Here is a 24,671-nt window from a genome sequence, read left to right on the forward strand (position 1 = left end):
AAATAGCTTAGACCTGGTCTAACTAAATTATGTAGATCCCATAGTACAGTGTTACCCTTACCTAATAGAAACTACATAATGATGGTGGGAGTGTTAGCCCATCGATTCCAAGCAGCCAGAAAATACAAGATAATCATCCTCAAGTGCGTAGAGTGAAATAGCACTTCAAAGAAATCACCTAGCTTGTATCCTAGATAGGATCTCACTTGTTTCTAAAGAGTTAGTTTTTTCCAGTGATCTTTACGGCCAGCATATATTTCTTTTGCTGACATTTTAACTGGTCTCTTATTTAAAATGTACCATACATTTTATAGCCCAACATTAGTTTCACTAGAAGTTTTCATACATGTACCATACACATAAAAATACTGTAATTAGGAGCATTCTTTCCTGAGTGTCTTTGCTGTGCCTGTCAATATTCACATATAGGAATCCAACTATTTTCTTCCTTGTGCGTCACAATTTAGTGTTTTCTCTTCTTGTGTTGAAAGATAATTTTCAAAAATAAGTAACATCATTCTCATGTGGATGTAAAATGAACATGTGTTTTTATTAAAGATTTAAACTCATTAGTAGAGAGAGGACTGATATTATGAGGTGATCGAAGACGGAGCCAAAGAATCATCACATTTACAGATGAGGAACATTGAAATGAATGTATAATGGGCAAAAAACTGGCTTCTTCCACATTGGAGGAGGGAAGTCAATTGAACCTCCACCCAACAGGATTTTGCATACCTATAGACAAGAATTATTTTCCATTGCTCTCAGTTATCTACAGCATACAGAGTTATGCCATAGCTCAAAGGCAGTGAATGGCTGGAATCCTGGGAGAGTAGATTTAGACAGTGCCGTAGTTCAACTGAAGCACAATTTTTTCCCTACACCCAGTAAATTCCCTATGCCTATGCTAAGGAAAATGGAAGAAACCAAGTGATAAAAAGTACATTGTTGATTTTTGTATGAAAACAGTGTCAAAATTTTGTTTTAACCATTTGTAGTATGGTTCTCTCTAAAAATTTTACAGGATTTATGACATTACTTTGGACTGTGGCCTAAGTATTTAATGTTGCTAGATAAGTAAACTGCAACCTCAGCTGCATGGTTCAGAATCACAAATACATGCCCTAAAGTCCCTGCAGTAATGATGACTGGCTGCTCTTTATTGAACAAATTGGTACATTAATAATGATGATCTTGAGGTCAGGGTTAATTATATTCAAAGGTGTTAAAATGGTAGTAAATAAAGATTAGAGTTAGTATAGTATCCTAAGATAAGGTAGAATTGGTTGGGAGAGAGCTTAGAATCTTAAAGGGGCTCTACTGGGAAACCGGCCGGAAATGTGAAGAAAAAAAGGAGAGCTGGAGTAGACGGACATCCTTTGTTATTATGATTCAACTTTCCTAGAGGCTTCTATTTTAGATTCAGCGAATACTCTTAGTACTCTGTATCTTGAAAGATAGAATGGTATCATTTGTATATATTTAAGAAAGCGGGCATCTTTCATGCTCATATGATTATGTAAAAGCCTCTCTAGAGAATGGAGTTTGGGAAGAAACCTGGAGTAGCAAACTAGGAATATCATGTTTCCATATTTGTATTTGAGGAAGGGAGAAGATAAAAAGAAGGTTCCATGACACTCCAGCCCTTTGTATTCTTATGCTTGGCAGCTTTTAAATTTATTGCAAGTGATTCCTAAGGATGCTGTTCTTGAGCAAGCTTGTACACCTCTGTTTTTTTTCTGTTTGTTTTTTTTTTTTTTTTTTTTGAGACAGAGTCTCACCCTGTTGCCCAGGCTGGAGTGCAGTGGTGCAATCTCGGGTCACTGAAACCTCTGCCTCCCAGGTTCAAGTGACTCTTGTGCCTCAGCCTCCTAAGTAGCTGGGATTATAGGCACGCAATACCAGGCCTGGCTAATTTTTTTGTACTTTTAGTGGAGATGGGGTTTCACCATGTTGGCCAGGCTGGTCTTGAACTCCTGACAAATGGTCCACCTACTTCGGCCTCCCAAAGTGCTGGGATTACAGGCATGTGATACCACACCCGGCTAATTTTTTTTGTATTTTTAGTAGAGATGGGGTTTCACCATGTTGGCCACGCTGGTCTCGAACTCCTGACAAGTGTTCATGCGATTGTTAAAGGATATTTCTAGAAACTAGTTTAGCACTTGAGAAAATCTGACTGACTATTTCCCATTAAGAAAACTTTTTTTTATTAGTTGGACCTCTCTTGAATATCATTGATGGCTTGTATGTATTTATGAACATCAGTATTACTCTTTCTGGGGTTCAAAGGTGATTGCTGCTTTTAGATTGCTGTGCATGAGGAAGGCTCCTGAAGTGCTGGGATTACAGGCGTAAGCCACCACGCCCATCCCTTGTACACCTCTTGATATTCAGTTTGTCAGTTGTAGATGGTTAACTTTCATAGTCCTAGCTTTACTGAGAAGATCTTTTGAATTTCAGGTAAAAAACATAAGAGTGAATTTCAGCTTCTAGTGGATCAGGCTAGAAGAGGATACAAGAAAATTTCTGGAATGTCACAAAGAACAGTAACAATAACAGAAGATGAATCTACAGAAAAGCTATATTCTGTGTGCATGGGTAAGAGACTATAATTAAAAACAGACATATGTCGAATTTCATTATTTACTTTTAATATGAAAAGAAAATTAAACCAAAGAAATTTACTTTGGAGTTTCTAGTTCTTTGAAATGAGAAAAAGTATTTTTAGACAAACTTCATGTAGCAGTTTGTAAACTAGATTTATTACTATGGAGAAAATGGTTGGAAGAATGTCCTGAAGAAACAATCTCTTTTTGTCTATCGTCCTTTCAGTTAATGATAAATCATAAATTTCTTTGTTATTTAAGCTTGAGGATGTTTTCTAGGTATAGAATTAATTGGTGGAGATCCTGTAAAGAGAGTGAATTATTTTTGTGATAGAACACTGGTGTTTACTTTGGATGAAATGCTCTGCCAAACAGTCTAAAGCTAACATACCTGGTAGGCTAATACAGAGCACATTCCTTAACTTTGATCCATTTTAAAATTTGAAATTAATATTTTAATTCTATTGCTTGGGCTTTGGACCAGTGAACAAAAAAGAATCATAATAGGGGAAAGTGCGTAAGAAAATTCCTTATTATGTTTTTCTATATTGTGGTAAAATATACATAACACAATGTTTATCTTTTTAACCCTTCATAAATGTACAAGTCATTGGCATTAAGTACATTCACAATATTGTGTAACTATCACCACTGTCTATATCCAAAACATTTTCATCATTCCCAGCACAAACTTTGCACTCATGAAATAGCAACTCTTCCGTCCCCTCTGCCTCATAGCCCTGGTAATAATAATTCCACTTTTTGTGTCTATGAGTTTGCCCATTCCAGGTACCTCATATAAATGGAATTGTATAATATTTGTCTTTGTGTGTTGGCTTCTTTCTCTAAGCATAATGTTTTCAGAGTCCTTCAATGTTGTAGCATATTTTAAAATTTCTTACTATGATTATACAGTATTCCATAGTATGTATATGCCATGTTTTGTTTATCCATTTATCTGCTATGGTTATTTCCACCTTTTGATTATTATAAATAACGCTGCTATGAGCATTGGTGCTCAGATATTTAAGTTTCAGCTTAGAGTGCGATTTCTGATTCATATGCTGGTTCTATGTTTAGAACCTTTTGAGGAATTATTAAGCTTTTCCATAGTGGCTGCATTATCTTACATTCCCACCAGCAAAGCATGAGGGTTCCAATTTCTTCACATCCTCATCAACACTTGTTATTTTCGGATTTTTAAATTTTTTTTTTTTTTTTTTTTTGAGACAGAGTCTCACTGTCGCCCAGGCTGGAGTGCAGTGGCACGATCCTGGCTCACTGCAGGCTCCCCCCCCCCGCCCCGGGGTTCACACCATTCTCCTGCCTCAGCCTCCCGAGTAGCTGGGACTACAGGCGCCCGCCACCTCGCCTGGCTAATTTTTTGTATTTTTTTTAGTAGAGACGGGGTTTCACTGTGTTAGCCAGGATGGTCTCGATCTCCTGACCTCATGAGCTGCCCGCCTCGGCCTCCCAAAGTGCTGGGATTACAGGCGTGAGCCACCGTGCCCGGCCTGATTTTTAAATTTTTAAAAAATTGTAGATATGAAGTGGTATGTCATTGTGGTTTTGATTTGCATTTCCCTAGTGACTAATAAACAATTTGTGCCTAAAGTGCTGCCTCAGTATATAACTCATGGTCATTGAACAACTCGAACTTGTTCATGCAATTGTTAAAGGATATTTCTAGAAACTAGTTTAGCACTTGAGAAAATCTGACTGAATATTTCCCATTAAGAAAACTTTTTTTTATTAGTTGAAGCTCTCTTGAATATCATTGATGGCTTGTATGTATTTATGAACATCAATATTACTCTTTCTGGAGTTCAAAGGTGATTGCTGCTTTTAGATTGCTGTGCATGAATGAGATGTCTGAGAGGGTAAGGAATGTGAGAGAGATGAAGACAGACACAGAGTGACTGAAAAGATGGATTTTGTATAGCATCATATAACCAATATAATTGTTGCTCTTTAGAACAAACATTGAAGTGCTCATGTAAGTGAACAAGTTGCATATTCTCTCAAGTGAAAACTTAGCCTGTTTTTGTTGTGTGTCTCTGGGGAGCTCTGATGTCTGAACCTCACTCTTGGGGTTCTATTTTGAAGTCCTGCATTCTGAGATCTAAGGGCAGGTAGGAAGGATAACTTATTTTTTATGCCCACGGATTATTGAATGCTGTTTGTCCCCAAGAGGGAATATATCTTCTAGAAGTGTATGTAAGAGTGCAAGAAGTAAGAAAAGAATACAATGTGCAAAAATAAAAGATTGTTTTAAGTTGAATTCCTGTTCCCTGGTTTGCCAGCTTGCTTGCATGCGCCTCACTAGTTGAGTAATATAGTCCCTGGGTGAACCCAGTTGACTGGGGGATTGGCTCCTCTTAATGTGATCCTGGTATCTGTTTACAAGAGGAGTTCCTAGAGATTCAGGATGGTCATCTTGGCTAACTTCTATTTCCCTTTTCCAGATATACATTAGAGGGTGCTGTTTTGTTTTGCTAATGATAGTTTATTGATAGCCAGATGACATTAGGAGCATATTTTTAGGAATTATACTCTTGTGAAGTATGCTATTCTCCCAGTGTAACAAAAACTTAGAACTATTTCTGAAAAAAAATTGACTATATGAACTTGGCAAGGTTTTTTGAAGAATTTGTTATGTTCTTTCCCCATAAATTCTCTCTGTATAACCAAACCTTGACAATTGTATTTTTGGTGTGCTTTGCTGAAGGCTACTTGCCTCTACAAGTGCTTGATGAGTGATGTGTGAAAGCTCTGTTTCTCTGTGAGGAAACACATGAAAGGAGCTCTGTACTATTATTAGCACATGTAGCTTGCATGTGAAGTACCTCCTCAGTTCCTCAAAGTTAAGGACAGCACAGATGAAAATCCCAGCAGAGTTCATGATGAGTGGGAGAATCCTGGGCACTAAAGAATCTTTCACAGATATTCTTCCACTCATATTTGTAGAAAATTGGCCATACCCATATGCCACATTTTTGTAAACACTGCATCCTTCCAGCTTTTTGGGGTCTTTATTTTTATCTGCAATAAGAGACCTTGAAATCTGAGAATATGACAAAGAATGCATGGAAATGTGATGTGTATTGGATCAAATGGAAATATTCCTTATGTCTGATTAGTTGTCCTTTTCCATAGAGAATAATTAGATTTTATTTAACAGGTTTAGAAAAATGTCCAGATAGATTCACTATCATATAATAGTAAATATTGTGGTTGTCTTATTAGTTGAATCTGTAGTCTTTTTTTTGGTTGTACTTCTTATGTTGGTTTGTCAGTGTTCTCTGATCTATGAAATATGCAAGAATTCCTTAGTGATGTGTTAATAGAGGCCTCGTTAGAATTACAAGATTCTTATGGTAGTTTCTTTTGCTGTGCAGAAGCTCTTTAGTTTAATTAGATCCCATTTGTCAATTTTGGCTTTTGTTGCCGTTGCTTTTGGTGTTTTAGACATGAAGTCCTTGCCCACGCCTATGTCCTGAATGGTATTGCCTAGGTTTTCTTGTAGGATTTTAATGGTTTTAGGTCTAACATTTAAGTCTTTAATCCATTTTGAATTAATTTTTGTATAAGATGTAAGGAAGGGATCCAGTTTCAGCTTTCTACATATGGCTAGACAGTTTTCCCAGCACCATTTATTAAATAGGGAATCCTTTCCCCATTTCTTGTTTTTGTCAGGTTTGTCAAAGATCAGATAGTTGTAGACATGCGGCATCATTTCTGAGGGCTCTGTTCTGTTCCATTGATCTATATCTCTGTTGTGGTACCAGTACCATGCTGTTTTGGTTACTGTAGCCTTGTAGTATAGTTTGAAGTCAGGTAGCGTGATGCCTCCAGCTTTGTTCTTTTGGCTTAGGATTGACTTGGCGATGCGGGCTCTTTTTTGGTTCCATATGAACTTTAAAGTAGTTTTTTCCAATTCTGTGAAGAAAGTCATTGGTAGCTTGATGGGGATGGCATTGAATCTATAAATTACTTTGGGCAGTATGGCCATTTTCACGATATTGATTCTTCCAACCCATGAGCATGGAATGTTCTTCCATTCGTTTGTATCCTCTTTTATTTCATTGAGCAGTGGTTTGTAGTTCTCCTTGAAGAGGTCCTTCACATCCCTTGTAAGTTGGATTCCTAGGTATTTTATTCTCTTTGAAGCAATTGTGAATGGGAGTTCACTCATGATTTGGCTCTCTGTTTGTCTGTGATTGGTGTACAAGAATGCTTGTGATTTTTGTACATTGATTTTGTATCCTGAGACTGCTGAAGTTGCTAATCAGCTTAAGGAGATTTTGGGCTGAGACAATGGGATTTTCTAGATATACAATCATGTCATCTGCAAACAGGGACAGTTTGACTTCCTCTTTTCCTAATTGAATACCCTTTATTTCCTTCTCCTGCCTGATTGCTCTGGCCAGAACTTCCAGCACTATGTTGAATAGGAGCGGTGAGAGAGGGCATCCCTGTCTTGAGCCAGTTTTCAGAGGGAATGCTTCCAGTTTTTGCCCATTCAGTATGATATTGGCTGTGGGTTTGTCGTATATAGCTCTTATTATTTTGAGATACGTCCCATCAATACCTAACTTATTGAGAGTTTTTAGCATGAAGGGTTGTTGAATTTTATCAAAGGCCTTTTCTGCATCTATTGAGATAATCATGTGGTTTTTGTCTTTGGTTCTGTTTATATGCTGGATTACATTTATTGATTTGCGTATGTTGAACCAGCCTTGCATCCCAGGGATGAAGCCCACGTGATCATGGTGTATAAGCTTTTTGATGTGCTGCTGGATTCGGTTTGCCAGTATTTTATTGAGGATTTTTGCATCAATGTTCATCAAGGATATTGGTCTAAAATTCTCTTTTTTGGTTGTGTCTCTGCCTGGCTTTGGTATCAGGACGATGCTGGCTTCATAAAATGTGTTAGGGAGGATTCCCTCTTTTTCTATCAACTGGAATAGTTTCAGAAGGAATGGTACCAGTTCCTCCTTGAACCTCTGGTAGAATTCAGCTGTGAATCCATCAGGTCCTGGACTCTTTTTGGTTGGTAAGCTATTGATTATTGCCACAATTTCAGAACCTGTTATTGGTCTATTCAGAGATTCGACTTCTTCCTGATTTAGTCTTGGGAGGGTGTATTTGTCGAGGAATTTATCCATCTCTTGTAGATTTTCTAGTTTATTTGCATAGAGGTGTTTGTAGTATTCTCTGATGGTAGATTGTATTTCTGTGGGATCGGTGGTGATATCCCCTTTTTCATTTTTTATTGCATCTATTTGATTCTTCTCTCTTTTCTTCTTTATTAGTCTTGCTAGCGGTCCATCAATTTTGTTGATCTTCTCAAAAAACCAGCTCCTGGATTCATTAATTTTTTGAAGGGTTTTTTGTGTCTCTATTTCCTTCAGTTCTGCTCTGATTTTAGTTATTTCTAGCCTTCTGCTAGCTTTTGAATGTGTTTGCTCTTGCTTTTCTAGTTCTTTTAGTTGTGATGTTAGGGTGTCAATTTTGGATCTTTCCTGCTTTCTCTTGTGGGCATTTAGTGCTATAAATTTCCCTCTACACACTGCTTTGAACGTGTCCCAGAGATTCTGGTATGTTGTGTCTTTGTTCTCGTTGGTTTCAAAGAACATCTTTATTTCTGCCTTCATTTCATTATGTACCCAATAGTCATTCAGGAGCAGGTTGTTCAGTTTCCATGTAGTTGAGTGGTTTTGAGTGAGTTTTTTAATCCTGAGTTCTAGTTTGATTGCACTGTGGTCTGAGAGACAGTTTGTTATAATTTCTGTTCTTTTACATTTGCTGAGGAGAGCTTTACTTCCAACTATGTGGTCAATTTTGGAATAGGTGTGGTGTGGTGCTGAAAAAAATGAAACTACCATCAGAGTGAACAGGCAAACTACAGAATGGGAGAAAATTTTTGCAACCTACTCATCTGACAAAGGGCTAATATCCAGAATCTACAATGAACTCAAACAAATTTACAAGAAAAAAACAAACAACCCCATCAAAAGGTGGGCAAAGGACATGAACAGACACTTCTCAAAAGAAGACATTTATGCAGCCAAAAAACACATGAAGAAATGCTCATCATCACTGGCCATCAGAGAAATGCAAATCAAAACCACAATGAGATACCATCTCACACCAGTTAGAATGGCCATCATTAAAAAAACAGGAAACGACAGGTGCTGGAGAGGATGTGGAGAAATAGGAACACTTTTACACTGTTGGTGGGACTGTAAACTAGTTCAACCATTGTGGAAGTCAGTGTGGCCATTCCTCAGGGATCTAGAACTAGAAATACCATTTGACCCAGCCATCCCATTACTGGGCATATACCCCAAGGACTATAAAGCATGCTGCTATAAAGACACATGCACACGTATGTTTATTGCGGCACTATTCACAATAGCAAAGAGTTGGAACCAACCCAAATGTCCAACAACGATAGACTGGATTAAGAAAATGTGGCACATATACACCATGGAATACTATGCAGCCATAAAAAATGATGAGTTCATGTCCTTTGTAGGGACATGGATGAAACTGGAAAGCATCATTCTCAGTAAACTATCGTAAGGACAGAAAACCAAACACCGCATGTTCTCACTCATAGGTGGGAATTGAACAATGAGAACTCATGGACACAGGAAGGGGAACATCACATTCCAGGGACTGTTGTGGGGTGGGGGGAGGGGGGAGGGACAGCATTAGGAGATATACCTAATGCTAAATGACGAGTTAATGGGTGCAGGAAATCAACATGGCACATGGATACATATGTAACAAACCTGCACATTGTGCACATGTACCCTAAAACCTAAAGTATAATAAAAAAAAATAAAAATAAAATTAAAAAAAAAAAAAAAGTGCTGTGTAGGGTTCTCACTTATAAGTGGGAGCTAAACATTGAGTACCCCTGGACATAAAGATGACAACAGTAGACACTGGGGACTAGAGGAGCAGGGACGGAAGGGACCAAGGGCTGAAAAACTGACTACTGGATACTGTCCTCACTACCTGGGTAAAGGGATCAATCATACCCCACACTTCAGCATCACGCAAAATACCCATGTAACAAACCTGCACATGTACCTCCTGAGTCTAAAATAAAAGTTGAAATTATTTTCTTTTAAAGTGCTATGTAGGAAAAGTGTAGGGTGTTATGGCGGAGACTCTCAAAGACTCGTCACTTATTAGCTGTTGACCTTGGTGTGTGGTCTCTGAGTTTTGCAAGAGGATTAAAGAATTAATACATGTGAAAAAAAAAAAAAAAAAAAAAAAGAACTACAAGATTCTTCCTGCTCCTGGTTTTAAAATACATTTTATTTTTAAACTAATTAATCTTGGAAAAACATGAGCTGGACAGTATAATTAGATAGCACCATTGTAGTGTTAATTCTTGCTCTCTGGCTGTCACTAGAGTTCTGGAATCAATGTGATGTATACTTCAACTTTACTAAGTGCATATGGCAGTATTAACTGTTGCGGAAGTCATAGGCGTACAGAAGTTGCAGATTTTAAGGTACTCTTAAATTTATTTTTTCCTAGGACAGGAAGATAATATGACCTCAGTAACAAACCACTTTTCTCAATCAAAGCTGGACTCCCCAGAGGAATTGGAACCTGACAGAGAAGAGGATTCTTCTAGCTGTATTGATATTCAAGAAGCTCTTTCTTCATCAGAATCAGGTTCATGCAATAGGTAAGAAACATGCAGTAGTTGATTATTTTAAATATCTACTTCATATGCACATGTAGATAGATAGGCAGAAATAATTAGAAAGTAGCTTTGAGGCATGGTATGGTGTGTCACTCTTACATTTCCGTCCCCTTTTACTGCTGGGTCATCTTCACAGTGATAACAAGGCAGGATTTGGGAAGGTAGTGCAGGGATTAGAGGATGAGTTTGGTCTCTACTGTATAGCCTTTATGTAGATATTTTTCCTACCGTTGGAAAAGAAAGCATGATAGACAGTGAAATTTTTGTCAAGATGATGAGTAAAGGAGATAAAAACAACTATATTGGAAAACAGAAATGATCAGAAAGACATGGTGCATAGGAGAGTCTAGAAATGAAAAATTTAAGTGAGTAAATAGAATAGATGGGGAAACTTTAAAAATGAGAAGTTTCGTAATGAGTCATTTTGAAAAGATATTTTAAAAAATATATAGGGTTTATTTTACACACACACACGCACGCACACACACACATGCACGCACACACACACATGCACGCACACACACATACCATTTTTTGTTCTGGTCTTTCACTTAATGTTATGTCATAAATGTTACGTTTCTATAGGTTGGCACAAAAGTAATTGAAACCACAGTTACTTTTGCACCAACATAATAGCTTATGTTTATAATTGATATTTTTTAATGAGTACAGTATTCTGTTATGTCTCTGTACTATAATTTACCAGACCCTTCAGTTTCTGTTAGAGCTCTTCATTTTTCCCAGTGTTCTACTTATGTACCTGATGCTGTCGTAAAGCTCTTCCTTTGTTTCTATTGAATACTTTTTTTTTTTTTTTTTTCATTTTTTTGAGACGGAGTCTCACTCTGTTGCCCAGCCTGGAGTGCAGCGGCGTGATCTCGGCTCACTGCAACCTCCACCTCCCAGGTTCAAGCATTTCTCCTACCTCAGCTTCCCAAGTGGCTGGGATTACAGGCCTGTGCCACCACGCCTGGCTAATTTTTTTTTTGTATATTTAGTAGAGACAGGGTTTCACCATATTGGCCAGGCTGGTCTTGAACTCCTGACCTCAAGTGATCCATCCACCTCGGCCTCCCAAAGTGCTGGAATTACAGGCATGAGCCACTGTACCTGGCCACTTTTCTTATCTTTATTATTCTGATAGGTAGGCATTGCCCTGTGAATGAATTGTACTGATTTAAAATGCCTACCTTTCAGAATCATTGCTTAGTGCCAGTGTTATTTAATGACTCTGAAACTTAGTCAAGATTTGATTCGGGTAACATACCATAGAAATCAAGAAAAGATTCAAAGTTAGAAGGGACTGCCAGTCAAGACCAAATTCCTTTAGTAGAATCATAACATACTAGAGATATGTGGTATTTATTTATCTGGTCCAACTGGGCATTCTCAGGGTGGGGTTAATGAGTATATTACATAGATTTGGCCTTGCTGTGCTGAAGACACGCCAGTCTCCTCACCAGCTTCATACTCAACCCCTCAGATTCTGTTATCAAGGACGCTTGTAATCAAATTGAAGCTTAAGTGGTAGAGGAAATTTTCATTTTGGGGATGTTCCTTGTCTTTCACTTCATTTTTCCTTGTGGGGTTCAGTGTTGTAAGTGATTTCTATTATCCCCCTATATTTTATTATTTGATTTTTATTTGTATCAGTCATTTATACTGCTGACAGTTGAAAGAATAAAAACAATGAAGCATCCTTATTTTGTTTACCTGCCCGTTTAACTTCAGAGTTTGGTTTAGTGTCTAGTTGTAGCAGTGGATATTTTGCTAATTAAAAAAAAAAAATTTCCTTTGCATTAGACTCTCAGAGAGGATAATCTTTTGTTTCTTAAGTTTGTAAGTTAAATGTAAGCACAAATGTTTAATTCTCTTTTGAACTTGAATTTTTGTAGACATCCACGAGAACTCCAATATTTGGAACTAACCTAATGTTCTTATTTTTTTTTTCCTTAAAAAAATACGGCACTTTACTTTTTATAAGAATTTAAAGTGATTGACTTAAAAGGAGTGTATTCTCTCTCTCTGTTTTTCTTCTGTCTTTAATACAATGTTTCCTAACCCTTTTCTTCAGCACACATAGCAAATGATAGTATTTCTGTGGCATGCCAGGATAAAGAGATGATGCTGCCATGGGTTTCAGCCACCCTGTATCTCACTGTGGGCTAGGGATTAATGCCTAGTGTACAACTACCCTGTGGGTGGGGGAGAGAACACACCAATTAGGAAGCTTAGCTTTTATTATATGAATACACCGTTGAACAGTTGAATAGGTGGGACATACATAGACAAATAGGCTCATGGTGCTCCTGTAGTAGAAAGGACAGCAAGAGCATTTGAAGCGCCCCTGTTTTGGGGCAGGTAAGGCAATGATTGAGTCAGTTGAAAAAGAAATTAACTGACCTAATCTCATGATCCTAATGAATGGTAAAGCCAGTTTTCTGAATTCAGATATAATGCTTTCTTCTGCTTGTTTTTGCTGTTCTCCAAATCTCAGAAGGCACTGAGGCCAGATTAAAAGTTAAATGAACAGGTGACATATTAAAGTTACAGGTTTATGAGTTTCCCCACTCCACTGTTATCATGTAACTCCAGAACCGTAGAGGATAATGGAAGACAAATTCAGTCCAATGCTATTTTTCAGAGTAGAGTCTATCGTGTTTTTAAAGTTAAAAATTATCAATGTACATATTAAATACAAGTTTTTCAGATTTAGAATTTGCTCTTCTGAAAAGAAGAGTCCTAAATGTCTCCTGGACAGAAAACTCTGGTTCTGGGGGTTTTAGGATCCAGAAGACAGCATTCCCAGATGGGCTTGGGTTAGTTCACTTGATTTGCAGGTGAAAGATATGAGGGTACAGGAACCGTGTGGGTTGGGGTGGTCAGAAAAGAGGGAACAGATTTGGCTATAGCAAGAGAGAACTTTTGCAGGTTGTTTTTTAGGACTAGATCTAAACATTTTAAAATCAGCATTTCAACTAGGATTCCTGGATAATGGGAAGGTCCAGTGTTTGGAACAGCATGTACAGCATGTGACCTCTTTTCTAAAAGGGGGAGGAATACTTATATTTGTTTGGTTTTGCATAAAGAAACACTAGAAGAATACACAACAAACTAATGAAAGTGATTGCATGTTGGAGACAAGAGAAAACAGGTTGGATGGGAACAAAGGAGGAAGTGGGCCAACTCAGTATACATCTTTTATGTCATTTGATTTTGAACCATGTAAATATATTAATCTACTTTAAACAAACAAAAAGAGAGCAACTACTGTTTAAACCTTACTCTTTATAAAGTTTTGGAAATCATCTCATCAGTGTTAATCGTCATCATAAATTGGTTAATGAAGTTTGGTGGTGTAGACAGTAAGGAAGACAAATATATTAATGAAACTTTGTAATTTAGAGGGTATTGGAATTATTAGAAAAATTACTAAGTAAGTGTTTATGTTTCTCGTCAAATTGAGAGAAAAAACATCAAACTAGTGGAACAATATCCTAAGTTGGAAGTGAAGTATCTTACTGTAAGTCAATGATGGCTTTGTATTTTTTAAAATCTTCATAATTGCTATTGGAAAGTTGACATTATATTTCATTTTATAACTTAAATGTGACATTCGATGAATTTAATGTTGCCACAAAATCTTTTTCTACTAAAACTCATTACTGTGTGTATTTTGTTACAGCCTTTTTTGTGGGAATATTTATGAACTTTAGAATACCCTGAAAGCTAAATGGTTCATTCTGTTTCAGATGGTGAGTTTTTTTTTTTTGTTGGAAGTTTCTAGAGAAAATGTGAGAACATGAAGTAGTTCTTCAGTATCTTTTGCATTTTTGAAAGAGCTTCAGCCGGACACAGTGGCTCACACCTGTAATCCCAGCACTTTGGGAGGCCAAGGCAGGTGGATCACCTGAAGTCAGGAAGACCAGCCTGGCCAACATGGTGAAACCTGGCCTTTACTCAAAATACAAAAATTAGCCAGGCACAGTAGCATGTGCCTGTAATCCCAGCTACTCGGGAGCCTGAGGCAGCAGAATTGCTTGAACCTGGGAGGCGGAGGTTGCTGTGAGCCGATATCGCGCCACTGGCTCCAGCCTGGGCGACAGAGTGAGACTCCATCTCAAAAAAAAAAGAAAAAAAAAAAAAAGCTTAAACTGGGTGTGGTGCATGAGGCAGACCATCTTTTGGATGAATGGAACATTTGTTTTAGGGGAATGTATCTTTGTCCAAGATACTGTGACATCAAGTCCTTGAAATGTGTATGACTCCTTGAGATCCGTGTACCTAGCAGTCAGTCTTCTTTATTTCATTGTGGGAGGTTAGCTCAGCCGTTGGCTTTATGACTCTGGAAAGGTGCCTGGCATGTGGAATTTTAAATTAATCTCCCAGAGTTTCAGTTTCCTCATTGAAAAAATGGAATAATAGCTTTTTTTGTTTGTTTGTCTCTCTAACTTCCCTGGATGAGTCTACAAAGCAAATTAGATGATCATATATTGTGAATGCTTTGTAAATAGAACGTAAACTTATTGTTGCTTGGTTTCATCTCTTGTTAAGGATTTTGCATGTATTAAGAAGTTATTTTTATTATTTTCTCTTATCTGAAGCTCTCTTCATTTTATCTTTTTTTAGTTCTAGTGGAGAGCAGTGAAACTCTTAGCCTTGTTTTTTCCAGAACTGTGTTGATGTTTGTGTGACAAAAACCTTATTGATAAATAGGCAGGAGAGGGTATTCTTAACTCTGGTAAAATCAATAGCATTTGATTTTTCTGCTACCACTACTGAAGCAGCACAATGTGGCAAAAGAAGATGAGTTTTGCATTCCCATTCCTGTTTTTCTACTTACCTTAATTTCTCTCAGCCTTTGTCAAATGGGGAGAAAACTCAGGGTGCTTTCTGTGAATTAAAGCTAATGCGAAGGCTGGATGTGGTGGCTCACACCTATAATCCCAGCACTTTGAGAAGCCAAGCAAGGCAGGAGGATCACTTGAGCCTAGGAGTTTGAAACCAGCCTGGGTATCATAGGGAGATGCCATCTCTACAAAATATTTAAAAATTAGCCAGACATGGTGGTATGCACCTGTAACTACTCAGGAGACTGCGGTGGGAGGATTCCTTGAACACAGGAGGTTGAGGCTGCAGTGAGCTGTGCTTGTACTACTGCACTCCAGCCTGAGTGACAGAACAACACCCTGTCTCAAAAAAAAATAAAAAATAAAAAAAGCTAATGTGTACAAAGTAATTATCACTGTGGTTTGTAGAGGTAGTTGCTCAGAACATGGTAATTTTTGTCATTGTCATAATTGAATGAGTTTTTTGGAACCTGGAACTTTACTATTCTAATACGTTAGCCAACTGCTAAAATATTTGGCATATAAACCATTGTTCATCTTACAGATTACTAAAAATAGGGGTTTGAGGAAAGATGCATGGTAGCTGACAGAATTTATTTAAGTACCATTGTCTGGTAGGCATGTCATCCTGCATTGATCCTCCAGTGATCTACCCTTGAAGAGTTATTGTTTTAAATTGGATATACTCAACCATGTTCAAATTAGTGCCACAATTAAGGGAAGAAATAGGGGCGGGTAACTACTAGATAATAGAAAAATTCCACTTGTAGGTAATCCTTAATCCTCAGGATTTTTATAGCAGATGTTTGCGTTTTTTCCTACCCCACAGTACCCTGTGTACCTGCCATGCTGGTTCTGATGAATTTACACCCTGGTGTCATAGAAACAGTGGAAATCAATTAAAATAGAGCACATAATAATCAGGTTATCTCGGGCAAATTGGAGCATGGTGCTGAGGCAATTGTTCAGATAATTCAGACCCAAATCTGTTTTATGAAAATGGAACTGACATTTGTTGAACATTTACTATGTACCAAGCTCTATGCTAAACATTTAATGTGTTATATTGAATAAGCTTTTAAAAAGCCCTAAGGAATACATGTATCATTATCCTGATTTTATATGTGAGGATATTGACACAGAGGAAAGTTAAGTAACTGGCCCAAAATTACACAGTAAGTAACAGAAATGGGACCTCAACTTAACTTTTTCTGACACTGAAATCTGTGGGTTTTTTCTCTAACTAACATTACCAGTCATACATTTGCCATAGGTATTTGACATCTTTCTTTTCAGCTTCAGTAGTAAATTCTTTACTACTAGAATGAAATAAGATGCTACAAAAGGAATATGCGAAGATAGTGTTTTCGTTTGCTGAAGAAGCTGTGCTACTTTCCGTCAGAGAATGACAAGAGTGAGATACTACAGAAAAACCAGCTTGGCCAAGGTGTGCATGTGTGTGTACCTGCACACACACAGAATTAGCTTACATTTCTGCAACTTTGACCTGAAAATAAGGCTAAAAGCTGACTAAAAGGTGTGAAAAATAAATTGCAGGTGTTCTAAATAAGCCTATTAACATCTTCCTGGACCAAGGTTGGGAATTCCATCGAATTCAAGATTCAATTTTGAATCTTTGCCAGTGAGTCTTTCTCACATGTAGTCTATATATTAATATCCACTGTAGCCTGGACCAGTAGGGACATCAGAGAGGGCCATTTGAATGCCCTTCCATAGGGGAGCTGTAACATTCATGTACCAAACCTTAACATTCATCCAGCTTCTTGAAGCTTTGTCTTCCAGAATGTTTCAAGACCAGATAGTAGACAAGCTGAAAAAGTTCCTTGTTCTAGACTTTAAAGCTGTAGTTGCGTAGGCTTGTATATGCTCTGACCCCAGAAATATCAGAATGAGTAATTTCTCCTTTGGAGGATTTTTTAAATGTCTTGAAAGAATATTAAAGGAATTTTTGATCTTCAAGGCATATTAAAATGACTAAGACTTCAAAAATATTAATTGCTTTTATCCATAGGGAAGCGATCTGAGAGTGATAATTTTAGTAACACTGACTGCTATACCTAAGTGTCTTTTTGTAAAATCCTATTTGTGAAACTATGTTTAATTTTAGGAATGTGGTTTTTGAGCAGATATAGTAATAAGTACATTACTTTAAAAAGGAATGAGCAGTTCTGTCTGGTATTTTAATTGTATTAGCATCAACTGTGTTTTTCAGTGGTGACTAGAATTGGAACAGCAGATATAGCAGATAATCCTGAAACTTCATTCTAGATAAAATTCTGAACCTCCCAAATTTCGTATCAGTCCATTTAGTGATTTGGTTATCATTCAGGTGAGTGCCTGAGGTGGGGCAGAAGGAAAGATAATGGGAATTGAAGACACCAGGGAGCTGTGCAGCCTGGCTGGGCAGTGACATTGAAGTCACAGAGGAAGAGGAGATTGCAGGCAACTTCTGAGATGTGTTTTTTGTTAACCACATCTAACATCTGTTTTCACTGAGGTAGCATAGCAAAAAATCTCTTACGTTTATGTCATTAGCGTACTGCAAATATTTTCCTTTAATAAATCAGTGATTTGTGCTGGTGATTTGAAAGCCCCTAGGTAAATTGATCACAGACTCTACTAGGTTAGTTGACAGGCTTGGCCATCCTCCTTTCTTAGCTAGAATAGTAGAGATCCTTTGTGACCTTCCTGTTTAAAAAAAAAAAAAAAAAACTGTGTGTGTCGTGGAGCACGGTGGGGTGTTGGCAAGAAGTTTACTTTACTCTTTCTCCAACTCTGTGTGACCCCTGCCAGGCCCCAGAACTACATGATCCTTTGCAGCTCCCATTTCCCCAGCTCATGAGTTTTCAGTAGGAGCAGTATCACCCCCAAAGGGTGGAATTTTGTTTTTCGTGGGGGTGGGGAGTGGGTAAAAAGGTTACTGTGTATATGCATAAAACACACACACATATATATATATATATATATATATGCTTTATACGTGTGTGTATGTGTATGTATACACATACACACAACACATGAACAAATAGACATCGTATTTGTGGTATTAAAATTTCATGAGATTGGGGGAAAAGTGTAAAAAGGCTGCTGAGGAAGATGATCGTTTTAAAAGCTTGAGAAACAGTACCTTAAGCACATCAGGTAAAGAAGAATGGATGACACTGGAGTAGAGAGAAGGGAGTGAAAAGGTTGGGTTAAAACAGCTTCAGCTTTATTTAAATTGGAGTAGTTCTCTCTGAGGTAAGGAGTAGCAGGAACTGGGGTCTTGTGAATAGAAGGGTTTAGAACAACTTCTGCTGAAGTAGGGGTGGCAGGGAATCTCAGCCTCCCTGGCTAGTGGAAAATACTAAAGATGGTAAAATCTGCCTCAGTGTTCTTCAGCGCCTTTGGCCTTTGCTCCTCCTCTCCTAATGGAAACTACATTTGGCTCTCTCTTTCCTTGCCCACCCCCACTCTCCCTCCTTCCTCTTATGGGTAACCACTGGTTTGCTTTCTGTCACTAGACTCATTTGTTTTTTTCTAGAATTTTATATAAATGGGATGATACAGTCTTCTTATTGTCTGTCAATACTGATGTACATATCCTTTTAGTTCCAGTTCAGACATCATAAGAGATCTTTTAGAAGAAGAGGAAGCCTGGGAAGCATCACATAAGTGAGTTCTCATAATCATGAAATAAGCATGCACTTTGACCTGAGAAATTATACTTCTATACAGCTGATTTTCAAACAAAATGATATTTGTGCTTTCTGGTTTAAAGAAGTAGTAATCCTCATGCAAGGTAAAGATTTTCAGTTTACTACTTGTTTCTATATGTTTCTGCTAAGAAATGGAATCCTATGTAATAACTGTAATTATGTATCAGATGTTATTTCTGTATGGATAAATTGTTCTTATGGGCAATTAATACAGTCATGCATCACTTAACAATGGGGATATGTCCTGAGAAATGTGATTTCATTGTTGTGGGAACATCAGAATATACTTACCTAGATGGTATAGCCCACCACACAGCTGGGCTTTAGGGTATAGCATATTGCTGCTAGGCTACAAACGTGTACAGCATGTTACAGTTAGCACTTGTAATACAATGGTACCTGTTAGTGTATCTAAACCTAGAAAAGGTACAGTAAAAACATGGTATTATAATCTTATGTAATTGCCATAATGCAGCTAGAGCGATCTTTTCAAAATGCAAATCTGATCACTGTTACTCATCCCTCTGCTCTAAAAATCTTGAATGGCTTCTTCTTCCTTTTAGGTTCAAGAAGGGACTCTTTAATATGCCTAAAAGGTCCTAAATGATTGGATCTCTTTCTTCAGACTCATCTCTTATTATTTACTTCATATTTATATTCTCTCTGCTTCATCATATAGACGTCTTAGGTCCTCCTGCATGAAAAGCTCTCTTCCACCACAGAGCCTTTGAACTTGTCCCTCTACCCAGAATGTTCTTTATTTTTTCATCTAGTTTACACCCCTACTCAGCAGCTCAAGTTCTTCCTGGATCCAGTCCTCCTACTGTAGGTGCTTACAGCACTGTGTCCATCTCTTTCCAGCACATTTATATGATTATTTGTTTGTCCATCACTCCTGCTGGTTTATAAGTTAGGCATTTTAACCCCACTGTCAACATGAGCCTAACTCATAGTAAATACATGTGTGATCTCATTTAAATATAACACTATGATGTACTATTATCCCTGTTTTACAGTGAGGAAACTGAGGCTCAAAGGGGTAAGTATCCAGCCCAAGGTCATATAGCAATAAGTAATAAGTGATGGAGATGAGATTCTAACCTAATTGTCAAAAGTCAGCACCCTCAACCATTAAACTCTACTGTCTTTCCAAAGGAGGAGAGGCTTGCTGTGCAGTTGACATTTTGTAGTTTCATAGCTGAATCACTGGGAGAGTGGAAAAGTGTGGTGTATCCAGGGCATACGTGGTTTTATTATGAGATATTTGGTGGTTCAAGCAGTAGCATTTTATGTAAGTTTGAGATTTTGGCTGCATTACTGTCTCTCACCTAAGCATTATTTAACTTTGAGTTCTGGAAGAGGAGGAGACTCCTTAGCTAACTACTTTCCTCTTGTACCTCTTCATACTGAACTAACTCTGACACCAGTGACTATGAGCCCAAGCCTGTTCTTGATAATGATAACTTCTTAAAGTCATTACTACCAGAAAGCACTTAGAAAACAAATCCTATCATTTCAGTTTTTAAAGCGAGAAAGATACAAGAGCTCATCTAGCCCAACCCATTTGTTTTATAGAGAAGGAAGCTCGGCTCCAGAGATGTAAACTGACCCTTGGTCAAGGTCCAAGTACTAGTTAGTGATACCGCCAGGATCAGAATCCAGGCCTCCTGATTTCAGCAGAATATAGACTAGTTTAAACAGCCTCAGTTCCTTCTAAGGAAGAACTTATGCTGTGATGTAGTTTTAAAAGCAGAATCAGGAAAAGCCTCCAGAGCTTTACTTTTCAACAAAATGTTGCAGTTCTACAAATACCCATCTTAAGCTTACAGGCATTTTTTTGTAGTACCACAGTGGCATATTTGAGATATTAGTCTTAGAACATACCATATCGGTTCCAACACATTCTCTTAATTCCACAAATGATTTAGAGGTTTCGTTAGCAACACATGGCTCCATATAAAGCAGTGTTTTTGTAAGCAGTAGGAAACTTATTTTCTACAGACTGGTCTTGGGGTCTTATATCTACATTTTGTATTCTTCTATGAGATGATTAGTCAGGTGTGGCCACGAGACACAGGAGAGGCTCAGGAAAACAAGTTTCATTATACTCACAGGTCCTAGAGACAGGACATGGCACACCATGCAGGTCCACAAGGGAAAGACACTAGCGTGGTCAGGAGGCAGAAGACAGGAACAAGGGAAGTGCTTTAGGCTAGAACCCTGATTGGGGTTTTCTCAGGAAAGGCAAGGCAGGGTGGGGTGAACAGTGCAGGACTGGCTAGTTTGAATAATTTCAGTGGCTCCAAGCTATAGGAGTGGTCCCTAGTTACCTAGAACCTGGCCCAGGCATGATTAAGGCAGAGGGCTATTGCCTCTTAGGGTGTTGGGGCCAGATAGAGGAGGTATGACTCTGGATTGGTTAGTTTGCATGTCACAGGCATACTCCTGGCTGGGACCGTTGCTGTCTCTGAGAATTGACCAGCCTCTCCTTATGCCAGCAGGCGCAATCTCTCCCCAGCTAGAAAGGCTATATATTATGATGTCAAAGCATCATAATATATAGGAAACACACACACACAATTTTTACTTAGCCTGTCTGATGGTTCCCTGAAGACTCTACTTGCAAGACTGTCTTTACTTGACTTGGAGCTTGCTCAATTCAAAAAGACTTTTCTCTAAGGGTATTTGTTGAAAGCAAGGAGAGGCATTTGACTAGCTTTGCAGCTGTCTGAGCTGGCAGATAACAGTTGGAGCAAATGATATGCTAACCAAAAAGCAACAACAACAAGCTACAAGATATATTTACATTGAACAGAATGAAAATAGAAAATGGTCCTGGTGTTACTTCACATTTTGGGGTCTCAGTTTCTTTACACATAAATGTGAGTAAAATATATATGCTTCAGTGAGTCTAAGCCCTTTGCTCCAGATCTGCTCCTCCTCCAGTGTCCCCTCTTCTCAGTGAATGGTAGGATCATAGTCCTCCCCACTGTTCAAGCCAGAACCTAGCAATTATTTTAAACTTCTCACTCTCCCTTATCACTCACCTGCAGTCACTTGCAAAGTCCTATAGATAAGTGGTTCACAGACTTAAAATTAAAATCACCTGGAGGACTTGTTAGACTACAGATTAGTGAACTCCACCCCTAGAGATTCTGATTCGGTAGCTTTAGGAAGGGGCTTAATGATTGGCATTTTAACAAGCTCCTAGGTGTAGCTGGGGCAGCTTCTGTACTGTCTCAAGCCCTTTGTGCCACTGCTTACTCCTGCAGGCCCTTTACTTTCCAGCTTGCAGCAACCACTGTCCAGCTGTCTCTCTGCCTTGGTCTATTACCAGTTCATTTTGCCAGTGAAATGTAACATACAGGTATTTTCCCCCTTAGACTTTAAAGTGGCTCTCCACCATCCAAGGCTTTTCATGTTCTGGCCCCAGCCTACCTGGCTGGCTCATGGAATTTTATTCCCTCACTTCCCCACCCCACAACCGTGGCTTTGGCCAAGCTGCCAAGCTGAACCACTCACAGTTGCCTCATGAGTTACACCACCTTGCCTCTGGCCTTTGCACACGCCGCTGCTTCTGTCCAAATTGCCCTTTCCCCTTTATTCGTCTAGATAGCAGTTGATATTCCTTTCTTCACACTCTGTTCAGAAGCCCCTGATTTTGCTCCAGCAGCACTCTCACCCTTTCTAGTGAGTAAGTACACTAGATTTTAAATCCCTAGCACCTAGCACCGTGCCTGGGCAGCCCAGCATAGGCACTCAATAAATATGTGAATGAATGAATGTGTCTGTCAGTCAGTCAGTCAGTGTTTATGGGATCTGAATGTATTCACTAGTAGATTCTATGTTCTTACTTGGCTTCAAGAACATGTGAATAAGTATCACCACTGTAAACTAAAAACAAAATTTTAAGCCATCAGCTGACTGAACAGACTCCCCTGTTGGCCAAGGGGACCCATAGAAACCTAAAAACAGTCCCTGGCCATGACAGCACAGGAGGTCAGACATGCCTCATTATACCTCCTCCCTTTTGCAGTGTAGACATAACAACTGGCCAACATTAATGTTAGAATAGAGATCATAGGACTGACAGAACAGATTTTTTTGTGGCAATAAAATACCAAATTATAGACAAGACCTAAGGCCATGCCAGGCAAGGGTTAAGTAAATCACCCCACACTTAAAAAGTAATTATGTTCTAATTGCCACAAGGTTTTTCTTTTTCTCTAGCAGCTAAACAAGCACTGGCCTTGAGATAAACAGTGTTAAAACAATTGTAGCACATCTACACAACTGCCAGATGCTGACTGACTGACCCCCTGTTCCACAAGCTATAACTACAGCATTGGTTTGACAAGAGACTGATTTCAATAACTTTCTCCTGATAAGAGACCACTGACCATGGACTGGTTCTGGCCAGTTTTATAGTGGCTGAGCAGTTGGGTGCCTTTATGTCCCAAAAAGACCTTTTGACATATAAGACCTAATTGTAATGTATTTAAATGTTAAGTCTCCACCCCAGAATGAACATGGGTTGTGTGTAACATGCATGCATGCATTAGGACCCCCCCTTTATGAATAATCATAGCTCCTCCTGTAACCTGTTGAATATGTATGTTTGGTCCACACATTCACCATAAATCCCTTTTCTCTCTTCCCTCCCTTACAGTGCCTGTCTTTTGGGCTCTGCCAGAGTTAACACTTCTCAGCCTTGTCAGAGTGGTCACCTTTCTGGCTGTAATTGTTTGTAAGAAATAAAGGCTCCTTTCCAAATTTGTAAATTTGATTTTTAAGCTAACACCACTTAAAAATCTTGCTAACTCTTTGTCTCTATCTCATAGTGCCTTTAAAAGAAAATTTTAGAAAATAACTTTCTCTAATCTTATAAAATCGGAAAAGGAAGAATCATTTTCTCTATTAATAGTCTACATTTCATCTTAAACCCATAAGAAGTTGTTTGCATGCACTTATGAGCCTGTCATGTTTATTAAATGATACAATTACTGTAATTGAAAGTACTTGCAGCAAGAAAACAGTGAATCCATCTTTAAAAAAATGAATAAAAGGAAACTCAGGCCTGTTTACAGTGGTCCTTGATCTGATCACTCTCTGTAATCAACATGAGGCAAGGAGAGCCACACACCAAGAGATTCTTTCTATGGGCCTACCAAGAAGGAAAGTAGGTCATCCTGGAAATAATGTGTATTGGAAGCAGGCTGATGATGAATGGCCAGATCTCCTAAGGCATGTTTTTGCATTCAGTAGATTCAACACTTTAACAGTAGATAGATGCCTCACTGTGGCCCTCCCCAGGAATATCCTCCCATCTGGCTTACATGCTATTGTCAAATTTTACTAAAAGAAATTCATTAGTAATACCTGCTGGAGACCAAGAATTTAAAAACCTGCTGCACCTGTGAGATCTTATTAAGTGTTATTCCAGTAAGTCAATGTGTTACACGCATGGAAAAAAATATGGGTTGGGTTATTCTATTAGGATTCTTGCATCTTAGGGGTTGAGGTGTTTTAGAGAATTGTTCTGGGAGAACCACTGAGATCCTTGCCAGGAACTCCCCTCCTAAGGAAGTGGAAGAAGTATAGATGACTTCTTCCACTACCTCAATAGCTGTGTCTGTTGCCAGCTATCATAAAGGCAAATCAAAGAGGGGAAACATGGAAAGAAAATATTACTGAAAAATGTTAAAGGATTATTAAAAACAAGGTATGAGAATAAAGAGCAATAAAATAGAAGTTAAAA

General features: G+C 38.3%; 1 protein-coding gene across 1 annotated transcript in view; it reads left to right on the forward strand.

Moving 5' to 3' along the window:
• RAD18 (RAD18 E3 ubiquitin protein ligase) overlaps positions 1-24,671 on the forward strand; it is an 89,047-nt gene that overhangs the window by 59,774 nt on the left and 4,602 nt on the right. The window contains exons 10-12 of the mRNA XM_030801812.1: positions 2,467-2,604; positions 10,173-10,326; positions 18,807-18,869. Of these exons, the coding sequence (XP_030657672.1) occupies positions 2,467-2,604; positions 10,173-10,326; positions 18,807-18,869 (355 nt within the window). The remainder of the gene's footprint in view (positions 1-2,466; positions 2,605-10,172; positions 10,327-18,806; positions 18,870-24,671) is intronic.

Source organism: Nomascus leucogenys, chromosome 21, assembly GCF_006542625.1.
Source record: "Nomascus leucogenys isolate Asia chromosome 21, Asia_NLE_v1, whole genome shotgun sequence".
NCBI lineage: Eukaryota > Metazoa > Chordata > Mammalia > Primates > Hylobatidae > Nomascus > Nomascus leucogenys.